The 21,693-nt window shown below is 47.7% G+C and overlaps 1 protein-coding gene across 32 annotated transcripts in view; it reads left to right on the plus strand.

Moving 5' to 3' along the window:
- The window catches only part of LOC149370499 (uncharacterized), a 586,025-nt gene that overhangs the window by 352,543 nt on the left and 211,789 nt on the right, over window positions 1–21,693 (plus strand). For all 32 annotated transcript variants that reach the window (XM_089561750.1, XM_089561766.1, XM_089561742.1 and 29 more), the window contains exon 4: window positions 7,377–7,469. In XM_089561750.1, coding sequence (XP_089417876.1) covers window positions 7,377–7,469 — 93 coding nt within the window. The remainder of the gene's footprint in view (window positions 1–7,376; window positions 7,470–21,693) is intronic.

Genomic DNA, 21,693 nt, shown 5'->3' on the forward strand with positions numbered 1-21,693 from the left:
GACGGAAAAAAAAACGAGGGGAGGGGGAATGATAGATGGCCGGCTTGTGCCACATACTATACTATCGTTCCTATTCAGCAGCTGCCAGCCGACATTGTTTCCTGAATCTAGGCACAATAACCAGACCATTCTTATCGCACTTACCGGGGTTAGACTGTTTCCAGCAGGTCGGTTTTTCTAGGCATCACTGTTTTTTGTCTCTTTTATGAACCTTTTTTTTTTTGTAAATTCTACTTTACAGCCTATAGCCCCTCTTCTATTTGTCGCCGCTCTATTGAAGAATGTCATGGCTTTAAGTTACTGCGAAGGTCTCAAAGAATATTTTCCCCGTCTTTTTTACCTCCGCCGTACCTGATGCATGACCGCACGTGTTTGCATTGGGATTGTTTTAGGCTCGAAGGGACGTTCGGCAGGCTCCTACGCTTACGCCGGTGACACGGCGAAATGCCGGCGGGCCTTAGTGAATAGACACCAGCTGTATAGTGCGTGATGTACCCGTTAGCACTGTCCGACTTCCCTTTTCTTTTAGAGGGGTTTTTGATTGGGCGTTCTCTCGTAGACGTCTTCTGATTCCTTTGTACCCCATGTTGCGTGGATTGTGGAGAATGGCGGCGATGCTGTCGCTTACTTTCGTGTTGCAAATTTACCCGAATCCTCATTAAAAGCTTGACTTGCAAGCCGATGAGTCGTTCATTCTCTATCCCGAGTCAGAAGTTGCATATTCCTGCCTTGTTTTAATATCCTTCTTTAGCCACCACTTTTCTATCTCATTTCCATTTGTTTCGATAAAATCAAGTGGTAGCTAGGCACTTGTGGAATCTTTCGCAAACGTGGGCAGGGCTTCATCCTCAGGCATCTTGAATAGGCGAACCTAGTGCGATGTTTTGATTTCTTACTACTTTTTGTGCAAGATACGCTTATTGTGTATCCCAGATTGTGATGGCTTTCTGTGGCCTTAGGAATCGAGCCCTGGGTCCCCGGCTTTGTCTTACTGGTGAAGATTTGCTTTACTGAAGTTCGTTTGTCAGCTGTCCCATGGCAGATTAAGCTCTCACAAGGGCAATTCCTTAAAAACATCGCGTCCTTTCGCCCAACAGAAGTAGCCGTGGAATTTCAGCACACCATTCAGCGAGCGTCGTGTGCCACGCAGTATTCCCAAGAAAGAGAGGAAGGGAAGGGAAGCGTGGTTGGGGAAAGGGGAGTATTTACATGGAAAGCCGGAAAGTTGTACCTGTGTGCTCACCCTTTGGCCTTGCAAAATCGACTGAAATGGAGAGTGTTTTACCGAGCTAACCTCCGAGTGGTGGAATTAAATAAATAAAGGAGCGTGACATTGTTCTTGTTTCGCACTGCACCACAACAAACTGACGTACTTCACTCTTTGGAAGCCTGTCATAGCCATCCTGCAATCTTTATTTTTGTTTTTGTTATTGTGTTCGGCCGCCGCGGTGGCTCAGCGGTTATGGTGCTCGGCTGCTGACCCGAAAGACGCGGGTTCGATCCCGGCCGCGGCGGCTAGAATTTCTTTGGAGGAGAAATTCTAGAGGCCCGTGTACTGTGCGATGTCAGTGCACGTTAAAGAACCCCAGGTGGTCGAAATTTCCGGAGCCCTCCACTACGGCGTCTCTCATAGCCTTAGTCGCTTTGGGACGTTAAACCCCATAAACTAACTAACTAACTTGTTATTGTGTTCAGTTTATTTTACTCACCTGCTGTAGGTGCCTGCGTGGAGAAGGCATAGAGTATCAATAAATAACAAAAATAAATAGCACTGTGATATGTCAACAACAAAAACAAAACGAGCGAAAAATGCGTCTTCACAGAGAACCGAAGCTTCGTCAAATCTTGGCTCGCATCCGAACTCAGGGCTGTTCTTAGATACATCTGTGCAGTGTCCTGACGAGGCGGTGCACAGATATTAACACATATTAATTCTCTTTGGAGCACAAGTGAATTTTTGCGATGTTGTTTGGGCCGCTGCAGGCTGCCCGGAGACGGTGTCATGCGTTGCGTTCAATGACGCAATCACAGACAAGCAGTAAACGCCACTTCGTCGACAGTGTGCCTGAAGCACCGGTGAAGCCAACTCAAATTTCGACCGAAAATGCTGGGACTTCGGAAATTTAATGTCTCATCTTCAGGAACAGGAGCTTCACAGTAACGGGGAATCGCAGAGACCGAACAACACAGAGAGAATTGTACCGGCCCGCCGGACTTTTGTAATTTGTATGTTTCTTTGTCATGTAGTAGGGGGCTGCAACATTGTGCCTTTAGCCTCAGCCCCTTCTTAGGCAAATGTATAAGCAACAAATAAAAAGAAATAAAGAAAAAGAAACAAAGAATTGGTCCCTTTCAACTCGAAAATAACTTGGCTGGGCGCATTGCAACGAGGAAACTAATGAGTTAACGCTTGAAAGGCATCCTGATCAAGTGATCCGGAATACAACGCGCTTGTACAAAAAAGACATGGAAAAAGAGTGTTCATCGGGAATCAGAGTCGGTGCATGCACCGTCTTGATCCAACCGCTTCGCCCTCTACTGGGATGTTGCGTAATCAACTTTTCGCAACGATGTCGTAACTGAGGTTCGACCTTATTAGAATGACCCTGCCTTCGGCGACCCTGAATTCAGGCAGGCTCCTGTGATCAGTCTTGCTAACTCTTGCTCAATTCGGCACCGTGCCTGAAACGCGAGGCTTTAAAAATGAGTTCACGAACCCACGCGTGCTCTTAATCTGGATTTGTGTCCCAAAAAAAAAAAAAATGAGCTCCAGTGGGGCTTTCGGTGTCCTTGCCAGCCGTTCTGCATTTCGCAATTCCACTGAATCCGCTTCTTACCGATGGCAGATTCCGGAACTGATTTCCTGCAGCTGTTTTTTTTTCTCCTTACTTGGTGCGAGATTTTAAAGTTGCGCGTGTATCCGTCTGAAGTCGGACGTCACCTGACAGTAACGTCATATTTTTTTTTCAGCGGTCCCACCAAAGACTTGCTTGAGCACATGTCATGCATGTCATAAACGCGAAGAGCTTCTAGCAAAGAAAGGTCTGAAAGCACGGGGAAAAACTAGCAGCTGAGTGCCATAGTGTGTAATTATGCCCAGCTTTCTTGGACGTTTTGTTCCTGTATATGCTCCCGCAGGTAGCACGGTTGCGCGAAGGTCCGCCATTATGTTCCAAGCTCTGCGGGAAAGCCGCTTTCCGTGTGGCAGGAGCCACAGGATAAGGCGGTTTGGAGGTACCCCGCCTCCTTCACGTGGTGGCTCTACGAAAACTGGCAGTGGCTTAGCTCGGCTATGCCAGGATATACGTAGCGAAAACTAAGGCATAGTTTGGTAAGCCTTGGTTAATCTCCGACATGTTATCAGGCATGCGACACAGCTGGCGAAGCGAGTGGAGGCGAGCTCAACGACGAGGCAAGCGGTGTGACGTCATAACCAAACGGCGGCGGCGGCTCCGCGGCGAGGCGCGTGGTGTGACGTCATTCCAGATGGCGCGGCGAGCGCGCGGCGTCCGCCAGCTGCGGCGGTTGATAGGCAACGGCTCAAGGTCGGCCTCTGTGCCTCCCCGGGGTATCGCCACAGCGAAATCGCAAGTTAATGGCCAGTGTAGCTTTCGCTACAATAACCCCTCAGTGGGATAGCAAAGCAGACAGCGCTCAAAATGGGAGCGGCTGGTCCCCGCCGACTCATGCATAGGATATGAGCCGGCACGAATTGGAACATTGGAAATTGCGGGATCATGTGACCACCGCTCCGCGAATAGTGTTACGGAAGGCGCGTGAAAACAGTCCCACAACTCGCACATCGACACGTCGACAAGCTCATAGAAAGTTATTTAAAGAAAGAGTGACAAATAAAGCGACGCGAGTTATTTTGAAGTGCCACGAAAAATACTTAACCGGCTCTCGCACAGGAATGATTACTTCACTTTCAGTTTTCGCACTTGCATTTTCGAAGCTTTCCTGGTCAAGCTGCACATGACGCATGTCTTTCGACGCTTTGTCAGTTAGGCTGTCGGCTTGAAGAAATAGCTGACATGTTCTTCAGCTCGAAGAGGACAGACATGCTGTGGCAGCTATAGGGCGTGCATTGGCGATCGATCAGTGTGGAATGCAGTAACGATGATGTAAGTTACTAAATGTAGGAGTTTCGTATGTTTTTCACTGTCTACTGCATCAGCTGCTGGCTAAATGATTTACGGGTCATTTCGGGCCAATCAGACATTTTCAGCATTTGGCAAGCGCGTATGGGACGTTGAGCAAGCCGTTAATCGTGCGAGCAAAGCATGACTACCGGGTCGCATTGTCTGCTGAAATCTCTTGGTACTGAGGGAAAAATACGAGGGAAATAGTCTGCAGAACGTGTCGAACACATCTAATTCGAGTGACGAAGGCTCGGAATTTAGCCCACGGGAGAAGCTTTCGAAACAAGCAAACGCCGTCTCGCTTGAGGCTGTAGCAGCAAATGATTCATGGAGTAGTAGGCATTGCCTAGTCAAAACAGAGGGCAATTTCCTTCATCGTTTGGGGTTTATAGTGATTCGATAAAAAATTACAAAAGTGATAATAGTGGAATTCTTCCGCGGGCACTTTATTTCAGGTTAATGCGATGATTCAAAATGTGGGAAATCGCTTTAGAGTAGACGTCACCTGTACTAGTATAGTTAAGGAAGCGCTACTTACCACAGAAGCTCATGTGAACACGCAATCACAAATAATCATCGTCTGGTGCACCCTAAAATTTAGACGCTCAATGGAGCCATTTAGTATTCATGTATCCTAACGCGGAGTAATTTATGGTAATTTCATATAACAAATGTATTCAGTTTGGAGTCGGTGTTATGCTAGAGAGCTTTTGTTCCCTGGAACTAGATGATTGCATTCTTTGTGCTAGAATTGTAAAGCAAAGTTGCATTTCTTTCTGCTAATATACGAATGTCTGAATTTCAGCACGAAACCAGTCTCACTGATGGCTGCAAAACGTAGTGTGCGCCACGGTGCCTGGCCTTTAGTACTACTAAAAATTTAACGCTATTATTGTACGGAATGCACTAAAAGAGCATTTTCTGTTTTTGCCTCAATGACCGCATTTTTCAAAGATTGGTCAATCCGGACTCGACCTCAAGTATACCCTCCTCCCACGACAAAGTCGCTTTCATCGCGTAGTTTAGCAGGGACGTCCTGCTGCCTGAACTGCGACAACCATAGCAGATATTTACTGTCCAAGTCTCGATTCAAGTTTCTGTTTCGTAGATTCTCGCATGGTTTCGTTTTTCTTTTTGTTTTTTTTAAACACCGGGGAGACAAAAATGCTGGAGGCGGCACAGGAGACGATGCCGTGTCCTGCACTTAAGCCTTGTCCATGTTTTTCGCAAAACTCACCACGCAAGAAACAAACAACGACTGTGAGCGCTATTGGCGTCCATTTTAATTTACTTATTTTTTTAAACTAACGTCGTGACTTTCTTTCGCTATGTCGAAACGTTTCTGAGAAAGGGCTAAGCGCGTTTACACTTCACACACATATCGATCGGGAAACTTCACATGATGCAATTACGGGAAAAGGAGACATTGTCTTGATGTCGCGCTTTTTCAGTATCTGCGATGTCAAATACATGAGTCCTGGGCCGCCACGGTGGCTGGCTGAGTGGTTACGGCGTTCGGCTGCTGACCCGAAAGACGCTGGTTTGATCCCGGCCGCGGCGGTCGAATTTCGATGGAGGCGAAATTCTAGAGTCCCGTGTACTGTGCGATGTCAGTGCACGTTAAAGAACCCCAGGTGGTCGAAATTTCTGGAGCCCTCCACTACGGCGTCCCTCACAGCCTGAGTCGCTTTAGGACCTTAAACTGCCTCTTGGACCGGTTACATATCAGACATGATCACCACACCATGGAACGGGTTCGAGTGCCAGAACTGTGGAGAAGCGCCCTCTACGTTCGACCCCTTCCGACTAAGATGAACAAGGAGGACCATAATGGCCGGCGCCAGGCGCGGGCGAATGCCCTGCACCGCCACTATGGCTCAAAGAAACACGTCTTCTACGTCGACATTGCAGGCCCCTACCGCTCCAGGGGGGAATGGTACACGGCTGCAGTCATACACGAGGGAAAACAGGTGGACGGCCTCTCGTTCAGAGCGCCCAACTCAACGCATGCGGAGGAGGTGGCGATCGCCCTCGCAGCCTCCCATCCCGACTCTAAATTCATCCTCACAGACGCTCGCGGAGCCTGTCGTAGCTTTGAGTTCGGTTGGATCACTCCACTCGCTCACCAAATTTTACACCGCAGTACTCGCGACGGCGATCCAACTCATCGCTCAATCATATTTATTTATTTATTTATTTATTTATTTATTTATTTACTCTCAGGGCCGAAGCATTACAGAGAGGAGTGGGTGGTACACAACAAAAACAGAACAGGTAACGCAGCACTACAATGTAAAATCAATTACAGCGTTTTTAAACAAGTCGGCGTTTGTAATGGAGGCGATGGAAGCGGGAAGGTGGTTCCATTCCTTAGCAGTCTTGGGGATAAAAGAGGCGAAGTGTAAGTTGGTGCGACTGCTGGGTACGCCAACTTTGAACTGGTGGTCGCTGCGGGATGAAATGTAAGATATGGGTCCCCGGCCACCAAGGCATGCCAGGTAACGAAGCCGCCCATGAGGCAGCCCGCGCACTCACTCACCGGGCACCAGGCGTCCCTTGGGAGGAGCTTAACCCAGATCACAGCCCTCTCCTTTCTTTTAAAGAAATTACTGAGCACTATCGTGCCGAACACCGGCGATACCCAGTTCCTATGAAAGGACTGGGTAAAGCTGGCGAACGAATTCTCCTCGGGCTCTTTACAAACACCCTGCTGTGCCCGGCGGTTCTCAAGCACTTTAATCCTTCTTTTGACGGCCGCTGCTCATTCTGTGGGGAGGTGGCCGACACCTTCCACATGGTTTGGGCATGCAGAAAAAATCCTTCTCTCCCCCCAATCACCCCTTCCCCTACCCGAGAGGACTGGGAGGCGGCCCTACTCAGCTGCCTGGAACTATCGGCCCAGCAGGCCCTGGTTCGGCGGACTTGTGTAGCGGTCTCGACCAACGGGATCCCGGAATGAGGGACTCCGACTAGTATTGTAAGGGGTGAGACCCACTAGGGGCCTCTCCCCGAGCACCTCTCTGTACATTACTAAATAAATGCTTTTCTCCTCCTCCTCCTCCCATGAACCATAAACATGAGTCCTGTTTCGTGTAACTTTGTGCTGCACGCTTACACGGAAGTGCTGGCCAGTCAGTGCTGTAACGCTCTTAGCTGACACGCTGCCGCGTCTCGCCATCTTCGTGCAAACATCGGGACCGCGCGTGACGTCATCCCTCTGCGTTGTTTATGCAGGGCCTGCGTTGACACTCGGCCCTCGGCCCGGACGCCCCGAGAGCTGCTCTACGGGGACGACGAGGAGGACTGCTGCGACGTCGCCTCCATGCCGTGAGTGATAGACATTTTTGCCTGTTCCTCCTCCTCCTCTCATCTCTCTTTCTCTAGACGGATACGTTGAGACTGACGAATCAGGGCAATGCGATGCGCCAGCGTGTAGCGCGTCACATGGATGGATGGATGGATGGATGGATGGATGGATGGATGGAATGGAATGGAATGGAATGGATGGGATGGGATGGAATGGATGGAATGGAATGGATGGAATGGAATGGAATGGATGGATGGATGGAATGGATGGATGGATGGGATGGATGGATGGATGGATGGATGGATGGATGGAATGGATGGATGGAATGAATGGATGGGATGGATGGATGGGATGGATGGGATGGATGGGATGGATGGATGGATGGATGGATGGATGGATGGATGGATGGATGGATGGATGGATGGATGGATGGATGGATGGATGGATGGATTGGATTGGATGGATGGATTGGATGGATGGATGGATGGATGGATGGATGGATGGATGGATGGATGGATGGATGGATGGATGGATGGATGGATGGATGGATGGATGGATGGATGGATGGATGGATGGATGGCCGGGTGGATGGATGGATGGCCGGGTGGGTGGGTGGGTGGATGGATGGCCGGGTGGGTGGGTGGGTGGATGGATGGATGGATGGATGGATGGATGGATGGATGGATGGATGGATGGATGGATGGATGGATGGATGGGTGGGTGGGTGGGTGGATGGATGGATGGATGGATGGATGGATGGATGGATGGATGGATGGATGGATGGATGGATGGGTGGGTGGGTGGGTGGATGGATGGATGGATGGATGGATGGATGGATGGATGGATGGATGGATGGATGGGTGGATGGGTGGATGGATGGATGGATGGATGGATGGATGGATGGATGGATGGGTGGATGGGTGGATGGATGGATGGATGGATGGGTGGATGGGTGGATGGGTGGATGGGTGGATGGAAGCGCCCCCTTTGAAACGGGGTGGTGGCAATTGCCACCATGCTCAGCTTTTCTTTCTTTATTATTTTATTGTTTACTGTATTGGTATTTCTCATTACGATTCGCCATCATCTTTACCTACGGTTTCCTACACTTCTAACCTGATGTCACATCTCTGCTTTTCAGCCACCAATCCTCCAATCGCTTTTTGCTAACTTACACTGCAGCTTCCACATTCCACTTTACAGTGGCGCCGCCTAGTGCCGGCGGTGAAAACCGCAGCCGGCGCCTGCGGCGATGTGTGCAAAGCATTCGCGATAGCCGTTATGTGATCCATCTCTCAACGCATCAGCGTTGAAAGATGGATGGTGCCTCCGTTTAATTATGCCGCTTAAGTCGGCTTACCCTTATCGATCGATTTCAACGATGTTTATTCGATGCGATGCGATACTTGTCGCGTTCATGTAGACACGGCTTTCATCGCCTGAACGGCTTCATCTGGGCCATCCATCACCTATAAAACCTCTAAAACAGCGCCTCTAGCACCTCTGATGGATCCTCTCGTAGCTAGCATGTCTGAAGGCATCGACGGAAAACGACCCCTGGGGGAAGATCTGCAGAGCGGTGATCCGAGCTACTGTAGTACAGCTTCTGTCAGCTTAGGCGGGTCTCTTCGACCCATGCGGAACACTTCCCATCTAACACAGATGGGATAGACGTGCTACCTGAGCCTCTCAAAGCCGTCATCTCGTCGTGAAAATGGATGGCGTTCCACTGATTTGGCCAGCTGGACAACGACTGCCAGGGTGTCCAACAAAAGGCACCAAATCCTCATCAAACGAGCTGGCGTTAGTGGAGATGTAACTTATCAGTTGTTGTATACGTCTCGTCATTGACCTCGTTGCGCCGCGCAATGTTCAGTCGCTATGAGAGCAGTGATCAGACAATTTTGTAGTGTCGAAATGCGGGAATTTTGCTTTGCGTAGAGGACTTGGTGTCTCAGTGAGTGTCACTAAGAGGCGTTCATCTTCTGGCTGGAACAGCTCAAGTGATATGGCTTCAGGAAAGCCTCGTGGACGGTCACTTCAGCGGCCGAAAATTAGTCGTCAGTACACTTGCACCTTTTTTATGAAAGCCATTTTCATTACCCTCTGCTGACTAAATAAGGAAATACTTCAACCATGGCAGCTGCCCAAATGGAAGCGCGTAGCGGCCACTTGCCTATATTAATTTGTTAGTAGCCGCCGCGGTGGCTCAGTGGTTATGGTGCTCGGCTGCTGACCCGAAAGACGCAGGTTCGATCCCGGCCGCGGCGGCTGAATTTCTATGGAGGCGAAATTCTAGAGGCCCGTGTACTGTGCAATGTCAGTGCACGTCAAAGAACCCCAGGTGGTCAAAATTTCTGGAGCCCTTCACTACGGCTTCTCTGATAGCCTGAGTCGCTTTGGGACGTTAAACCCCATAAACCAAACCAAACCATTAATTTGTTAGTGCGCTTTCGCTGCACCTTTTATTTTTCACTGGCATCATTAATTTAGTGTCTTCCTTGCCTCGTACTGCCTGCTGTCTGGAGTTCATATAGATAATTTCTTGGCGGGCAGGCGCCCACCAAAGCTCGCCTTGAGTTTCGTTGTGTTTTCCCTTTGTCTGTGCGCTGTTAACCGCCATCATGGTCCAGCGCTAGAGCCGCAAGGTGCGGCGGCTTCACCTGAGGGTACAATGATGCTTGTTAGTGGCACCACCTTCTTATGCTTTGCCAAAAGAAGATATTCTGTGAATTTCTGTGAGGCGCATTTCTACCTTCAGACCACCAAGCACGGTATCGCCGATCGAGCGCGTTCTCCTTGTTTTGAAATCGTTACTGCGTAGCTCTTTCTCTGGAAGTCAGCGCAATTGTATACGTGGCTTCAATCGTCTTAGCGGCCAGATCTCGCTCAATCCGTTTATCGGTACCTTAGTTATGGCAAGGGCTACGTTTCGCAGGTAGGGTATGCTCGCAAACCCGTTTAGACGTTATGTAACAACACGCAAAAAAAAAATGTTATAGAAGATTGTTCGCTTATGTGCTTCGTGTAAAATCAGATCTGTTTGGTTCAGCGCATTTCCTGCTCTGCAGTGTTGCGCGGTAGAAGCTTAATACTGCCTCGCTGCCATCAGCTTCCTGTTTTCCGCTCGCTTTGACAAGCTCGCTGGCGTTGAGCGGATCCCCCGTCTGTGACCGCCTGTGCACAACCTACATGGTTAATGACATGTGTCGGTGTTTGTGTTTCAGACACCAGTTTTATGAGTTTTATGTGCGTCTACTAACCGCGATGCGAGTGCCAGCTAGTGTGGTGTGTGTGGTGTGTAGACATCACCCGAGAAACTCATTGTATTATGCCATCATCAGCCTTCATTCGCACTTTCCTTTTCCTCCTCTTCCCTTTCCCCTGTGTGGAGTAGCAGGCCAGGGCCATGTTACCACCGGCCGACCTCTCCACCTTTCCCTCATTAAAATTCCTTTCTCTCCTTTCTCTCTCTCCCCGGGTGCTATACGACCGTACTTAAGCCGATTACAGATTCAACCAAAGGGCTCAAGAGTCAGCGGAAAATCCGAATTAGCCGCCTACAATTTTACGAGGAAGAGTTGTCGAGTGAACAGTGGGGAAGGGATGCGGTCCGCCATCTTGTGATTCCCTACGCCATATTCTGGACGCATGCGCTCTCACCGCGACAGTCTCGAGCCGATTTTCGTTCTACTAATAATGGCGGTGGTACGTGGTCCGGTACCTACAGCGCTCGGCTTAAATTAGTCTTGAATATTATGTACAAATGTGCTCGAGACAGCTCATTGTGTAACCCCTGTATGGGTGGAGCCTCAGAGCCGGAAAACTCCGCGCCCGGAGGCCGCATGACGAAATTTCCGTGCTCGGCGCGTGATGTGGGCTGTTAGGCTACAGAGAAACTAAACTTGAATCAGCGGTGGTTAGCGCTTATTTCGTAACCGTTTATGGCTCGGGTGGAAACGTTCGCCAGGGGCACTTGGTCGCCTGCACAGAGATTTTTCGCGAAGGCTGAATACTCTGGGCCGTTCGTTCCAGCCCCAGTCTTTGTTCTTCTCCGGCTATGTCCTCCGTAAACTCGAAATGAAATGGCGAAGAAAAAAAACCTGGAAGGGACACTTAAACCCCGCATTAAGGGTATGACGCGTTTGAGTTAATGGGTTCTTGCCCATATATGCGAACTACTTTACATTCATAGTTAGCTGGGAGTCCTCTCCTCATAACACTCCTGGTGCAGCGGTTAAGCGACGCGCCACTGTTCTGCGATGGACGGTGCTGCCACCGGTGGGGGTTGTCAAAAATGGTCTATAGACAATCTATAGACTTCTTATTGACTCTATTGACTTCCTATAGATAATGCTTTTTGACAGATAGTCTATGGATAGTCTGTAGACTGTCTATAGACAAAAATCTACTAAAAGTGTATGGATCTATAGGTTGTCTATAGACTGTCTATGTCATTTTTATTGCCTATAGACTGTTCTCTAGGATTTGTCTATAGGAAGTCTATGGACTTTATAGACAGAAGTATATGGACACTCCGTAGACTGTCTAAAACTTTTTTTGCAAGGGTAAGACCTAGGTCGTTCTTCCCGAGCAACCTATCACGACCAATCATTACTATAACTGCCACTAGCCACGGTGGGCAGTTTTCACACCATCCTGTGACGAGGTTGTAATGGCATCACAAGGTCACGTGACCTAGGTGGCAGATTGAGCGACTTGCTTCTCTGGGGATGTTTTGCTCACGCCGTCGACGACGACGGGTTTCCGGTGAACGGGGCCCTCAACGCTAACGCGTTTAAATGTTTCTATAGACCTCCTTCACCCCGCGACGTCACGGAGATGCGGTGGCGCTGATGTCAGTAGCGACTTTCGCGTGGTAGGCAAAACAGGTTCCGCCTGGCCGTGCCTACCGCAGCTGCTGCAGCTACCGGCGGCTGCATATCGTGGCTGCGCACTGCAGAAGCAGCATGTACTGACCAGCTGCGTCGCTGTTGGATCCGCGTAGTATCATAAAACGAAAAATTAGATTAGCTTTAATAGGTTTCTCGGAAATAAATGCCGCATTAGGAAATGAGCCGCGGTAGTAAAAGCGCGAAGTCTCGGTGTAGACCGGCGCTGCTAGGCAGCGTACTTCATAGCACGGAAATTGCCGCGCTCATTTACCTGAACAACCGCATGGTACGCTTAAAATTGCGCAAGGAAAAAAAAAGCATGTATGTAGCTGCGAACGTATTTATCACCCTGAGCTGGTGTGCACAGGCGCCGGCAGGGTCACTCTCCACCGGGGAGTGCGTTATTTTGTTGATAGCACAGCATGTTTTAACGTGTGTAGAAGTTATACGAACGTGTAATGACGCATTTTAGGGCATTTAATATATACTTCAAAATATTTCTTAACATGACCGACATAATTATTTGATTGTAGTAGAAAAGTCTGGTAAGTTGTGACAATCTTGCGCGGTCGCGTTGGCATGCTTCGAACAGCGCACTTTCATTGCAGCATAAGCTTCTTCGCGAAGGCTGTTCGGAAAAAGCAACCGCAGGCGGGCTACCTACAGAGGCACGTAGCGAGATTGACAAGGGATGAGGCAATGAAAAGTGTTTTCTTTATTGATGCTTGAGATATGTAACCAAATTTGGTGCAAATATGAAATTGCTCTGCTAATTTCAGCAATGCGTTTTATTTTCAGCTATACCTGGTAAAGTTCTTGGATAATTATAATTAACACCCTCGTCAAGTCACCACGGGTCTTGAATAATTAAGTAGAAAATGCGGAAATTTTTTATGCCAGCACGTTGCCAACGCTCTATTCTCTATGATGGCGGTATTACTTCTTTTTTTTTTAGATTCGTAGTACCTTTCTTATCAAAAATGACTACCATACTACTGATCCTGTAGCAAAAAAAAAAAAGTCGAGAGATTTATTGCACTCCTCAATGTCTCTGGAATCGTTCGCGACAAATAGAATCATTCTATTTCCATTCGTTACAAATTTACGAAGGGGTGAGTGATGCCAATCAGAAAATGTGGTAGATCACAAAACAAACCTTTAAGTTTTTTCCCTCGTTTATGGCCTCTTCGCTTTCGCTTTGGTCAAAGAAATGCCGCACTGAAATCAACGAAACCTCTGATCCCTCTTCTGCGTAGTGATACTACCATTGTGGTGCTCCGTCGTCGGAAACCCGCAGGATTCGCGACGTGCCAGGACCATCAGAAACGCCATTACCTCACAATTTTTGACGACCACAGATCTAAAAACTGTAATTTTATGAATTTCTACTGAATATTTTGCTATAATTTTTAGTAACCAAACAGAAGACCCAGGGCTGGAAGAAATATAATTTCAGGCATCCAAACTTTTCACCAAATCGACCAGTTTAACAAGGGGAGAAGTCAACCTGGTGGTGCCTGATCTGACGGCTAAAAAGAGCGGCTACGCGAGACAGATGAGATCGGGACACGATCGACGCTGTCCCCACTTTTCGCACTGTGCGACACGTGTGTCAACAGACGGTGAGCGCACGTCGGCTCTGCCGAAAAAACGCCAATGCTTCCCTCAGCACTGTCCCGAGGTAAAATCATTCTTGCTAGTTCAGTGTCAAAAAGTTATCATTTTATTGAATGCCTGGAGTAGAAACCAACTGCAGCGCTTTCTAGCCATAATACAATACACACCGTGTCGAAATACGCCGTACATGGCCAACGCGAGCCCTTGTACTTGGAGGAATACTAAGTTGAAAGCATCAACCATTGTTATGATTCTCAGAAACTCAAAACGCGCATACAAGCCTTGAAAACCGGCGCTGCACCACCTCAACTCGACGCCACTCCCTGGCCTCCTGCCTACCGCGAGCCCGTTCGCGACTGCAGCGCCACCTCGCTTGTTTGCAAACATGGAGGAGGTCTATATCGTATTTTAAAGACTGATCGGCTGTGGCTCACTCAGGTGACCTATGCTGGGTTCTGTCCCTGCCATTCATAACTCTCTTCATAATCGCTTTTAAAAGCTGATAGAAACGCAAAACTAAGGAGACCTAAAGCGAACACATACGACAGGAGAAAGAACTTTTCAAGTAATTTATTCAAGCACGTACCGCACATACCTTGTCGAGGTTTCTGCTGCCTATTTCTTACGGAATTTCTGATCCGGACTCCGCATTGAAAGGTAATTAAATTTTTGTTGGACTTAGGATCAGTGTGAATGAATTATCTTGAGATGTGAATCAATCTTCAATCAATCATCTGTTTATTTTTTTGTTCTTTTACCGCAATGAGAAGACTAGGGATTAAGCCTGGGGCATCTTTCAGCCCGGAATCTTGCGTTAAGTAGGCGAAGTGCTCAGTTGTGGAGCATGTATGTACTTGCACCTTTCATTCAAGTTTGTCTCACTTGTGTTCGGCGGTTATCGTTTTGACAACGCATCCCGCGTTTCTTTTTTTTATTTACATGAACAAGAAAGGAGAGTTTGGTGCTGCATAGCGGCTCCGGCTACTCCTTTTCACCAGTTCATAGAAATCACTTAGTCTGACGATGTACAGTTCAAACACGAACTCAAACAGTACACAACATATGAACCAAAGTACAACAGTACACAATGTAATATATATATATATATATATATATATATATATATATATATATATATATATATATATATATATATATATATATATATATATATATATATATATATATATATAATAAGGGAGTAATTAATCATTGACATCCACCCGAGCGCAGCCATACGGCTACAAAGGAAAGCTATACAGTTTCCCCGAAACTTCGTAGTTAAAGAAAAATGATATATATATATATATATATATGAAAGAAGCCAACAGCCACAGAAACCAAGGGGCACAGGGGATTTTTTATTTATTTATTTTGTGTTGTCGATCAATTTAGAATATTACTGAACATGTTATGGCTTAAAGCTAATTGATTAGAAAAGCAGAAGAAAAAACAACCACTGCCGTCGCCGTAGCTCAGAGGTAGAGCACCGGACGCGTAATTCGGAGGTCGTGGGTTCGGATCCCACCGGCGGCAGTGGTTGTTTTTTCTTCTGCTTTTCTAATCAATTAGCTTTAAGCGATAACATGTTCAGTAATATTCTAAATTGATCGACACCACAAAATAAATAAATTAAAAATCCCCTGTGCCCCTTGGTTTCTGTGGCTCTTGGCTTCTTTCATATTTATAACGAGCCCCTCATTCCCCTTCCCTTGTTTGCTTAATTGCTTAGCGAGGGCCTCGGTTCTGGCAGCCTTGACTCCATAGGAAGCATAAGAGGGTTCTCACGCAGCTTCCACCCTCTCCGTTCGATGACGTTCTACGTCACTACCTGCGGTAACTCAGGACGTTCTACGTCCGCCGCTTATGAACGTGGGTGGCGCTGATGAACACTCTCAAGGTTAGGTTACTTGTAAACATAAATACCCCCGAAAGCAGAAGATTTGACAGCCGTCGCCGTAGCTCAGAGGTAGAGCACCGGACGCGTAATTCGGAGGTCGTGGGTTCGGATCCCACCGGCGGCAGTGGTTGTTTTTTCTTCTGCTTTTCTAATCAATTAGCTTTAAGCGATAACATGTTCAGTAATATTCTAAATTGATCGACACCACAAAATAAATAAATTAAAAATCCCCTGTGCCCCTTGGTTTCTGTGGCTGTTGGCTTCTTTCATATTTATAACGAGCCCCTCATTCCCCTTCCCTTGTTTGCTTAATTATATATATATATATATATATATATATATATATATGGACAGAACAACAAAATATAAGGTTATTTGTGTATACACAGCAAAATTAAATAACGTTACTGAAACATTCACTCACAAATAAAAACAAAAAGTGTTCTTATGCGCCGCATCATCATCACGACTAGGTTCCTGCGGGTCAAGTACATTTCCCATGTATTACCCAACCCTGTTCCCCCAGATATTCTCAACTCATCTCTAGCTGCACAAATGTCTGTCTCCCTTCGGGACGGACTGCAGCCAAGCTTGGCGCATTATCCAAACTTTGGGCATTGCTGCGAGGTTGGGAATATTTTTGGAAAGCAGCAACGGAGCAATGAATAAATAAATTAAGGCACAGGGTATCTTCTAACTCCGGATGTAAGGCGCCGACAAAGGTAGACGGAACACGCTATTGCCTTATAACATTTTTCACGTGTCAATCGATCCAGCAGCTGTGGTGTGTGCAGATTTGAGTTCCATCTTGTTAATACTTAAAGATGGGCGCCGAGCAAAAGGAAAAACAACAAACAAAAATGGCGCTTCGGCTCCCGTTAGGCTGGAAGCGGATGCTAGTGCGCTTTCTTGTGAACAAATAATGTTTCTTCTGACTCGATACGGAAGGCGTGATTGCAATTATAATACACTAGCATGTTCCGTTTACTTATGTCCACACCTACACAGGTGTACTCTTTATATGCTTTACTTTATTGTGCAGGTAAAAATGATACACCGACGTAAATTTCTGGTGAAAGAAGTTATTGAATGCTAGAACACACTCCCGTAAATTTGTACTTGCTTTCAAGCTTGAAATTTCTCGTTTTTTGCAGATATTTAAGGTATCTGTAAGGCTGCTATAACAAAAAAAAAACTAAGAAAAGACTATTACGCAGTGAGACTGTCTGAGAGAGCTTCGGAGACTTCGCAAACAAGAGCTGTGCAGCTCTTTCGAAGAAGTTAGGTTGGTCTTCGAGAGACTTCTCCTGAACTTTTGCTAAGAGCAGTTTCTTTCATAATTTAGTCCGAAAGCTTGAGGCTTTCTTCCCGGCCTCATTACTGGTCCAAACTAAAAATCGTCAAACACGGCGCCGCAACAATGCTCTAAAGGATTTCACAACTGTGTATCGATTACAGCAGGTGCTGCTATTTATTTATGTCGTAATTACAAATTACCCGGAACTTTTATGACATCAAGCGGTAATTAGCTTTTTAAAGTGTACGGCTTTGGGAACCTAGCGGCCTGGCTAACGAGTATTGCATCATTTTTCATCTCGCCAGCACGCGCAATAACTTTGCGCTTATGAACTAGAGTGCTGTTATCGCATGTGCCTTATGAAAGCTGAAATGTTCAAAGGAGGCCTCCGTGCAGGCATATTCTTAAAGCCCCGTACTGTTTCAACATGGGCGCCTTAACTCGTCTCAGAACCTCGTGGGTGTCTATTGTCACTTTATTTCGTTGCTCCATCACTGACGGGTTCCGCGTGTGCGGGAGGAGCTGTTCTCCCCCCGAAGCCAATTAGTCACGCTCATTGATATCGTTCACTGCGAATATATTTTCAACAAACGCGAACGTTCACAAAGGAGCGTTCGCGCACTCAGCCTCAACGCCCCCCCCCCCCCCATCCCTATTTCCTGCCCTCTCCGGCCGCCTATTCAATGTTTTCATAAAGCTTTTCCAGGGATCCTTCAACGTTATGTTATGATGTTATCAAAGTTTTAACATCACATTACGACAAGCCTAAGTCGTATACGTAAAGCACCCTGTGGCTTGGTGATTACGTGGTGATACGTAAAGCACCCTGTGGCTGTGGCTTCGTGAGAAAAAATCTTGCAACGATTTTTTCAAAGGAAATGCTCGAGCCTGATACGTGCACGTCTCCTTCTTTCTGGTCGGTCCGCGTGGGATACTACTGAAACGCGCGCGTAAGCGGTTTGAACAGGTTGTGCGTGTAGTTTTCGTTGCCTATGTTCAGGCGGGGATTTCCCTTCGTTGATTGACAGTGGTGATGCAAACTGGGCGCAGAGTGGAGCGCCTGCGGAGAGCTAACAACGACGTCCATCAAATAGCGTCACTAAAAGGCGCATGCGCCACTTCACAGTCTGTGCCCCGCTCACGCTGAAACAACGGAATGGCGAGGAGCGATGAACACCCGCTTTGCAGGTGGGGCAGACGTTGTCACGTGACACGGGCGTCACGACATAGCGCGATTTTTGAATGGCGCGGGAAATGGCTCAGATTTGTTTAGCTGCGGCGGCGAGGGTAAACGTGTTTTAGAAGTTCTGAAAGCAGATACGGATATCGCCTCTCAGTACATAAGCGGCCTAAGGGTAATAGTGAAAAAGTTAACTATTCAGCGTTAGTTAACGAGCTTGCTGGTTACCACCTCCAAGCTGTATTCTGTTGTCCTACGCCGCTGACTGTGCTATGCCTAAAAAAAAGCGCTCTTCTAATTCAAAAAGCCTATTTTCAAACATTGCTGACAGCCTTAAAAACATCCCGTATATTCGATGAAGCTGTTCAACTACTCAACCCCTGTGTCAGCTCTGGCATTATGAGCTTCTTGAAAATAAATACGCTGTACCTTGCCGTGTCCCATCCGTTGCAACTATGCGCCCCCCCCCCCCCCCCTTTATTTTTTAATTACTTTTATTTAATGAGGAGGCGGGGACTCCCTGCGCAGTTTGAGCGCTTTTGGAGAGCACTCGTTCCAGTCGGAACTTCTTCAGCTGCCATCATTTCGCAATTTTCTTTGCACATATATGGTTCGAGAAAGTCTACTTAAGAGCCGGCAAAATCACGAGAGGCGCGTCCCCTAACGCGTTTCAGCGATTAAAACGCTGCGTCTGTGAAGCTCGACTAAGAGCTCCCAACTATATATAGTGTAAGTCAGCGTTTGCAGCGTAGGTCCTTTCAAGCGTATACGTTAGCTCCGTGAAGTAGGGTCCCTTGGAAAGCAAACTTGTGGTACCTGCTTTACGTGCATGTTGTCGCGAAGAATCGTCGTCTACAAAATGGCTGTCGGCACGCTCTGAAAGCGCCGATTTCAAAGGGCTTCTTGCAACACTGCGCTCCTACATCCCACTTGGCGATCTCTCCGGAGGCGCTCGCAGATATCGAAGGAGCCGTAGCGCTTATTAGTGCATGTAATGTAGGTGATCTGAGTGCACGTGTATGCGGGCCCTTTTCTTCGTTTTATTAAAATACCTGATGAGAAAACCGCAGGATAACCCCATAAAAACCAAACCAAAAAAATCAGAATAAAAAAAAATATCGACCGCGTAACAACGGTCTAAGTCGATGGTCTGCGAGGATTACTCATTCCCGTGAGATATGAAGTGAAGGCAACGGGATTATGAGTGCGGCTTGTACGCGTTTCATTTCATGGGCTCTGCACCCAAGTTCTAGACCTAATCAGCTCCTATACTTAGCATGTTTTGTTCGATTTTATCATGCTCGCCCTGCCGTGCACGGTGGTGGTGGTGGTGGTGAAAACTTTTAATTTCTGAAATAGAGTTTGGGAGCCACAGAGTGGCCACGCTACATGGTCGGCGTCCCTAGTCCGGGACACCGCATGACAATGCCCCGTCTCTAGCCCGTTTCACCAGAGCCCTTTGGGACTCAAGCGAGGAGCAGTTGAGACGGTTGCTGACAAGCTCAGCTTTCGGCTCCGCATTTGTTTACAGCGTCACTTGTGACGTCACAGTTGCAAGGTCACTGGCAACCTAATCATCACCACGGCTTCGTATCAGCTATAGAAGCTCTATAGTAATGCAAGCTTATGGTATAAACAAACAAATAAATAATAGGAGAGAACCAACAGTGACGCCGTACTAATGAAATAGGGGGTGATGGGGTATAAAGAAAAGGTTAAAGGTCATGCATTGCCGATGCATCTTCCTTTTTTTTCCTCGTTTGCACGAGTACCTTGGCTCCTCCTTTATACTTAGTGCACGTGCCTGATAATGATCCGGCCTTCTCTGGGGGTTTGCGCAATGGCATGCTTAGACAAGAAAGATGACACGAGAACGAGAACATTTCGTAACACTGCTAGCAGAGTCAGTGTGCTACTCCGAGGCTAACTTTCTGTTCTGTGCTGCGTTTTCTCTTTTCCTTCGTGTTTCGCCGTGTGGTCGAGTTTCGTAGGCTGTTAACATTGCGACATGGTGGCGGCAAGTTGCTTATTTAAATGTGCGCGTTTGGGTATTTTCATAAGCCTTCATGTGAATATGCCTTCTTTTTCGCATGCATGGAATAGAAGTTCAGTCTCTCGCGTGGTCTCGCCCGGTTGCTTCGTGCTTTACGGTCTTGCGTTCGAAGCGATATCACTCAGTTGTAGTGAAGGTGTTCTCTTCTCGAATGCGAATTTCGATGGAGGCGAAATTCTAGAGGCCCGTGTACTGTGCGATGTCAGTGCACGTTAAAGGACCCCAGGTGGCCGAAATTTCTGGAGCCCTTCACTGCGGCGTCCCTCATAGTCTGAATTGCTTTGGGACGTTAAACCCCAATAAATCAAATCAAATCAACTGCGCGGTGTTATTCTGCGCAAACAGTGGAAGAATGGGCGTTTCAGACCGCTCTCCTCTTCACCGCGTGCTCAGCTCCCTTGTAGGAAACGCGTGGGACTGCCCTGTCGGCAGTGCGCTCGCTTACCGACGCCATATGATATGATATCGGTTTTTTTTACTCGTGCCGCGGTGCCCAGTGCCTTTGGCGTTGACCTGCCGAGCCCAAGGTCGTCCCTTCCCTCCGGCAGTTGGAAATTTCGGCTCCAGTCACGTCACTTCCCTCCAGCCAATGGGAATTATCAGATGTGATGACGTCACTTCTTCCAACCAATCGGCGAATTTTATTCCCGACGACAAATTTTTCCCCCCGGTGAGGGTTTTAATGCTATCGCATTAAAATGCTACAAAAAATGTTACAAAAATGCTCACAGCAAAATGTGCTGTGAGATGTCAGTGTGCGCTAAAGAACACCAGATGGTCAAAACTAATCCCGTGCCGTACACTCTAAGTCGTATTTCACTCGCTGCAGCATCCGAAAGTGCGGCAACCTCTCTTTCTCTTCATTTCTATCTTTGTGTTGTGTCCCCTTACTGCTTTTGTGTGTGTGTTACCAGTGCAGTGTTCCGTCCTAACGGCCACTTGCCCCCTCTTCGCGCCCTGTCGCCAGATGCCCCCCCCCCCCCCCCCCCCCCCCCCACGGTGCGCCCCCGCATCCTCCTCCTGTTTTGGGAAGCCACTCCCTCCCGTGGACGCTTCACCGCTCCCTCCTTTCTTCGGGCGGCCAGTCCGGCTCCTGCCTCGGTCGACGCTGGTCGCACCCTCATCAGCTTTAAATAAACAAAGTCTTAAAGTACCGTGTGCGTCTTTCGCTGCATTGAACACAGCGACCGGACACGACACTTTGGTAAATTGGTAACTTGGTTTTTGAGGAAAGGAAATGGCGCAGTATCTGTCACATATCTCGGCGGACGCCTGAACCGCGCCGTAAGGGAATGGAGGAAG

Source organism: Amblyomma mixtum, chromosome 1 (assembly GCF_055824585.1).
Source record: "Amblyomma mixtum isolate Tamu chromosome 1, ASM5582458v1, whole genome shotgun sequence".
Taxonomy (NCBI): domain Eukaryota; kingdom Metazoa; phylum Arthropoda; class Arachnida; order Ixodida; family Ixodidae; genus Amblyomma; species Amblyomma mixtum.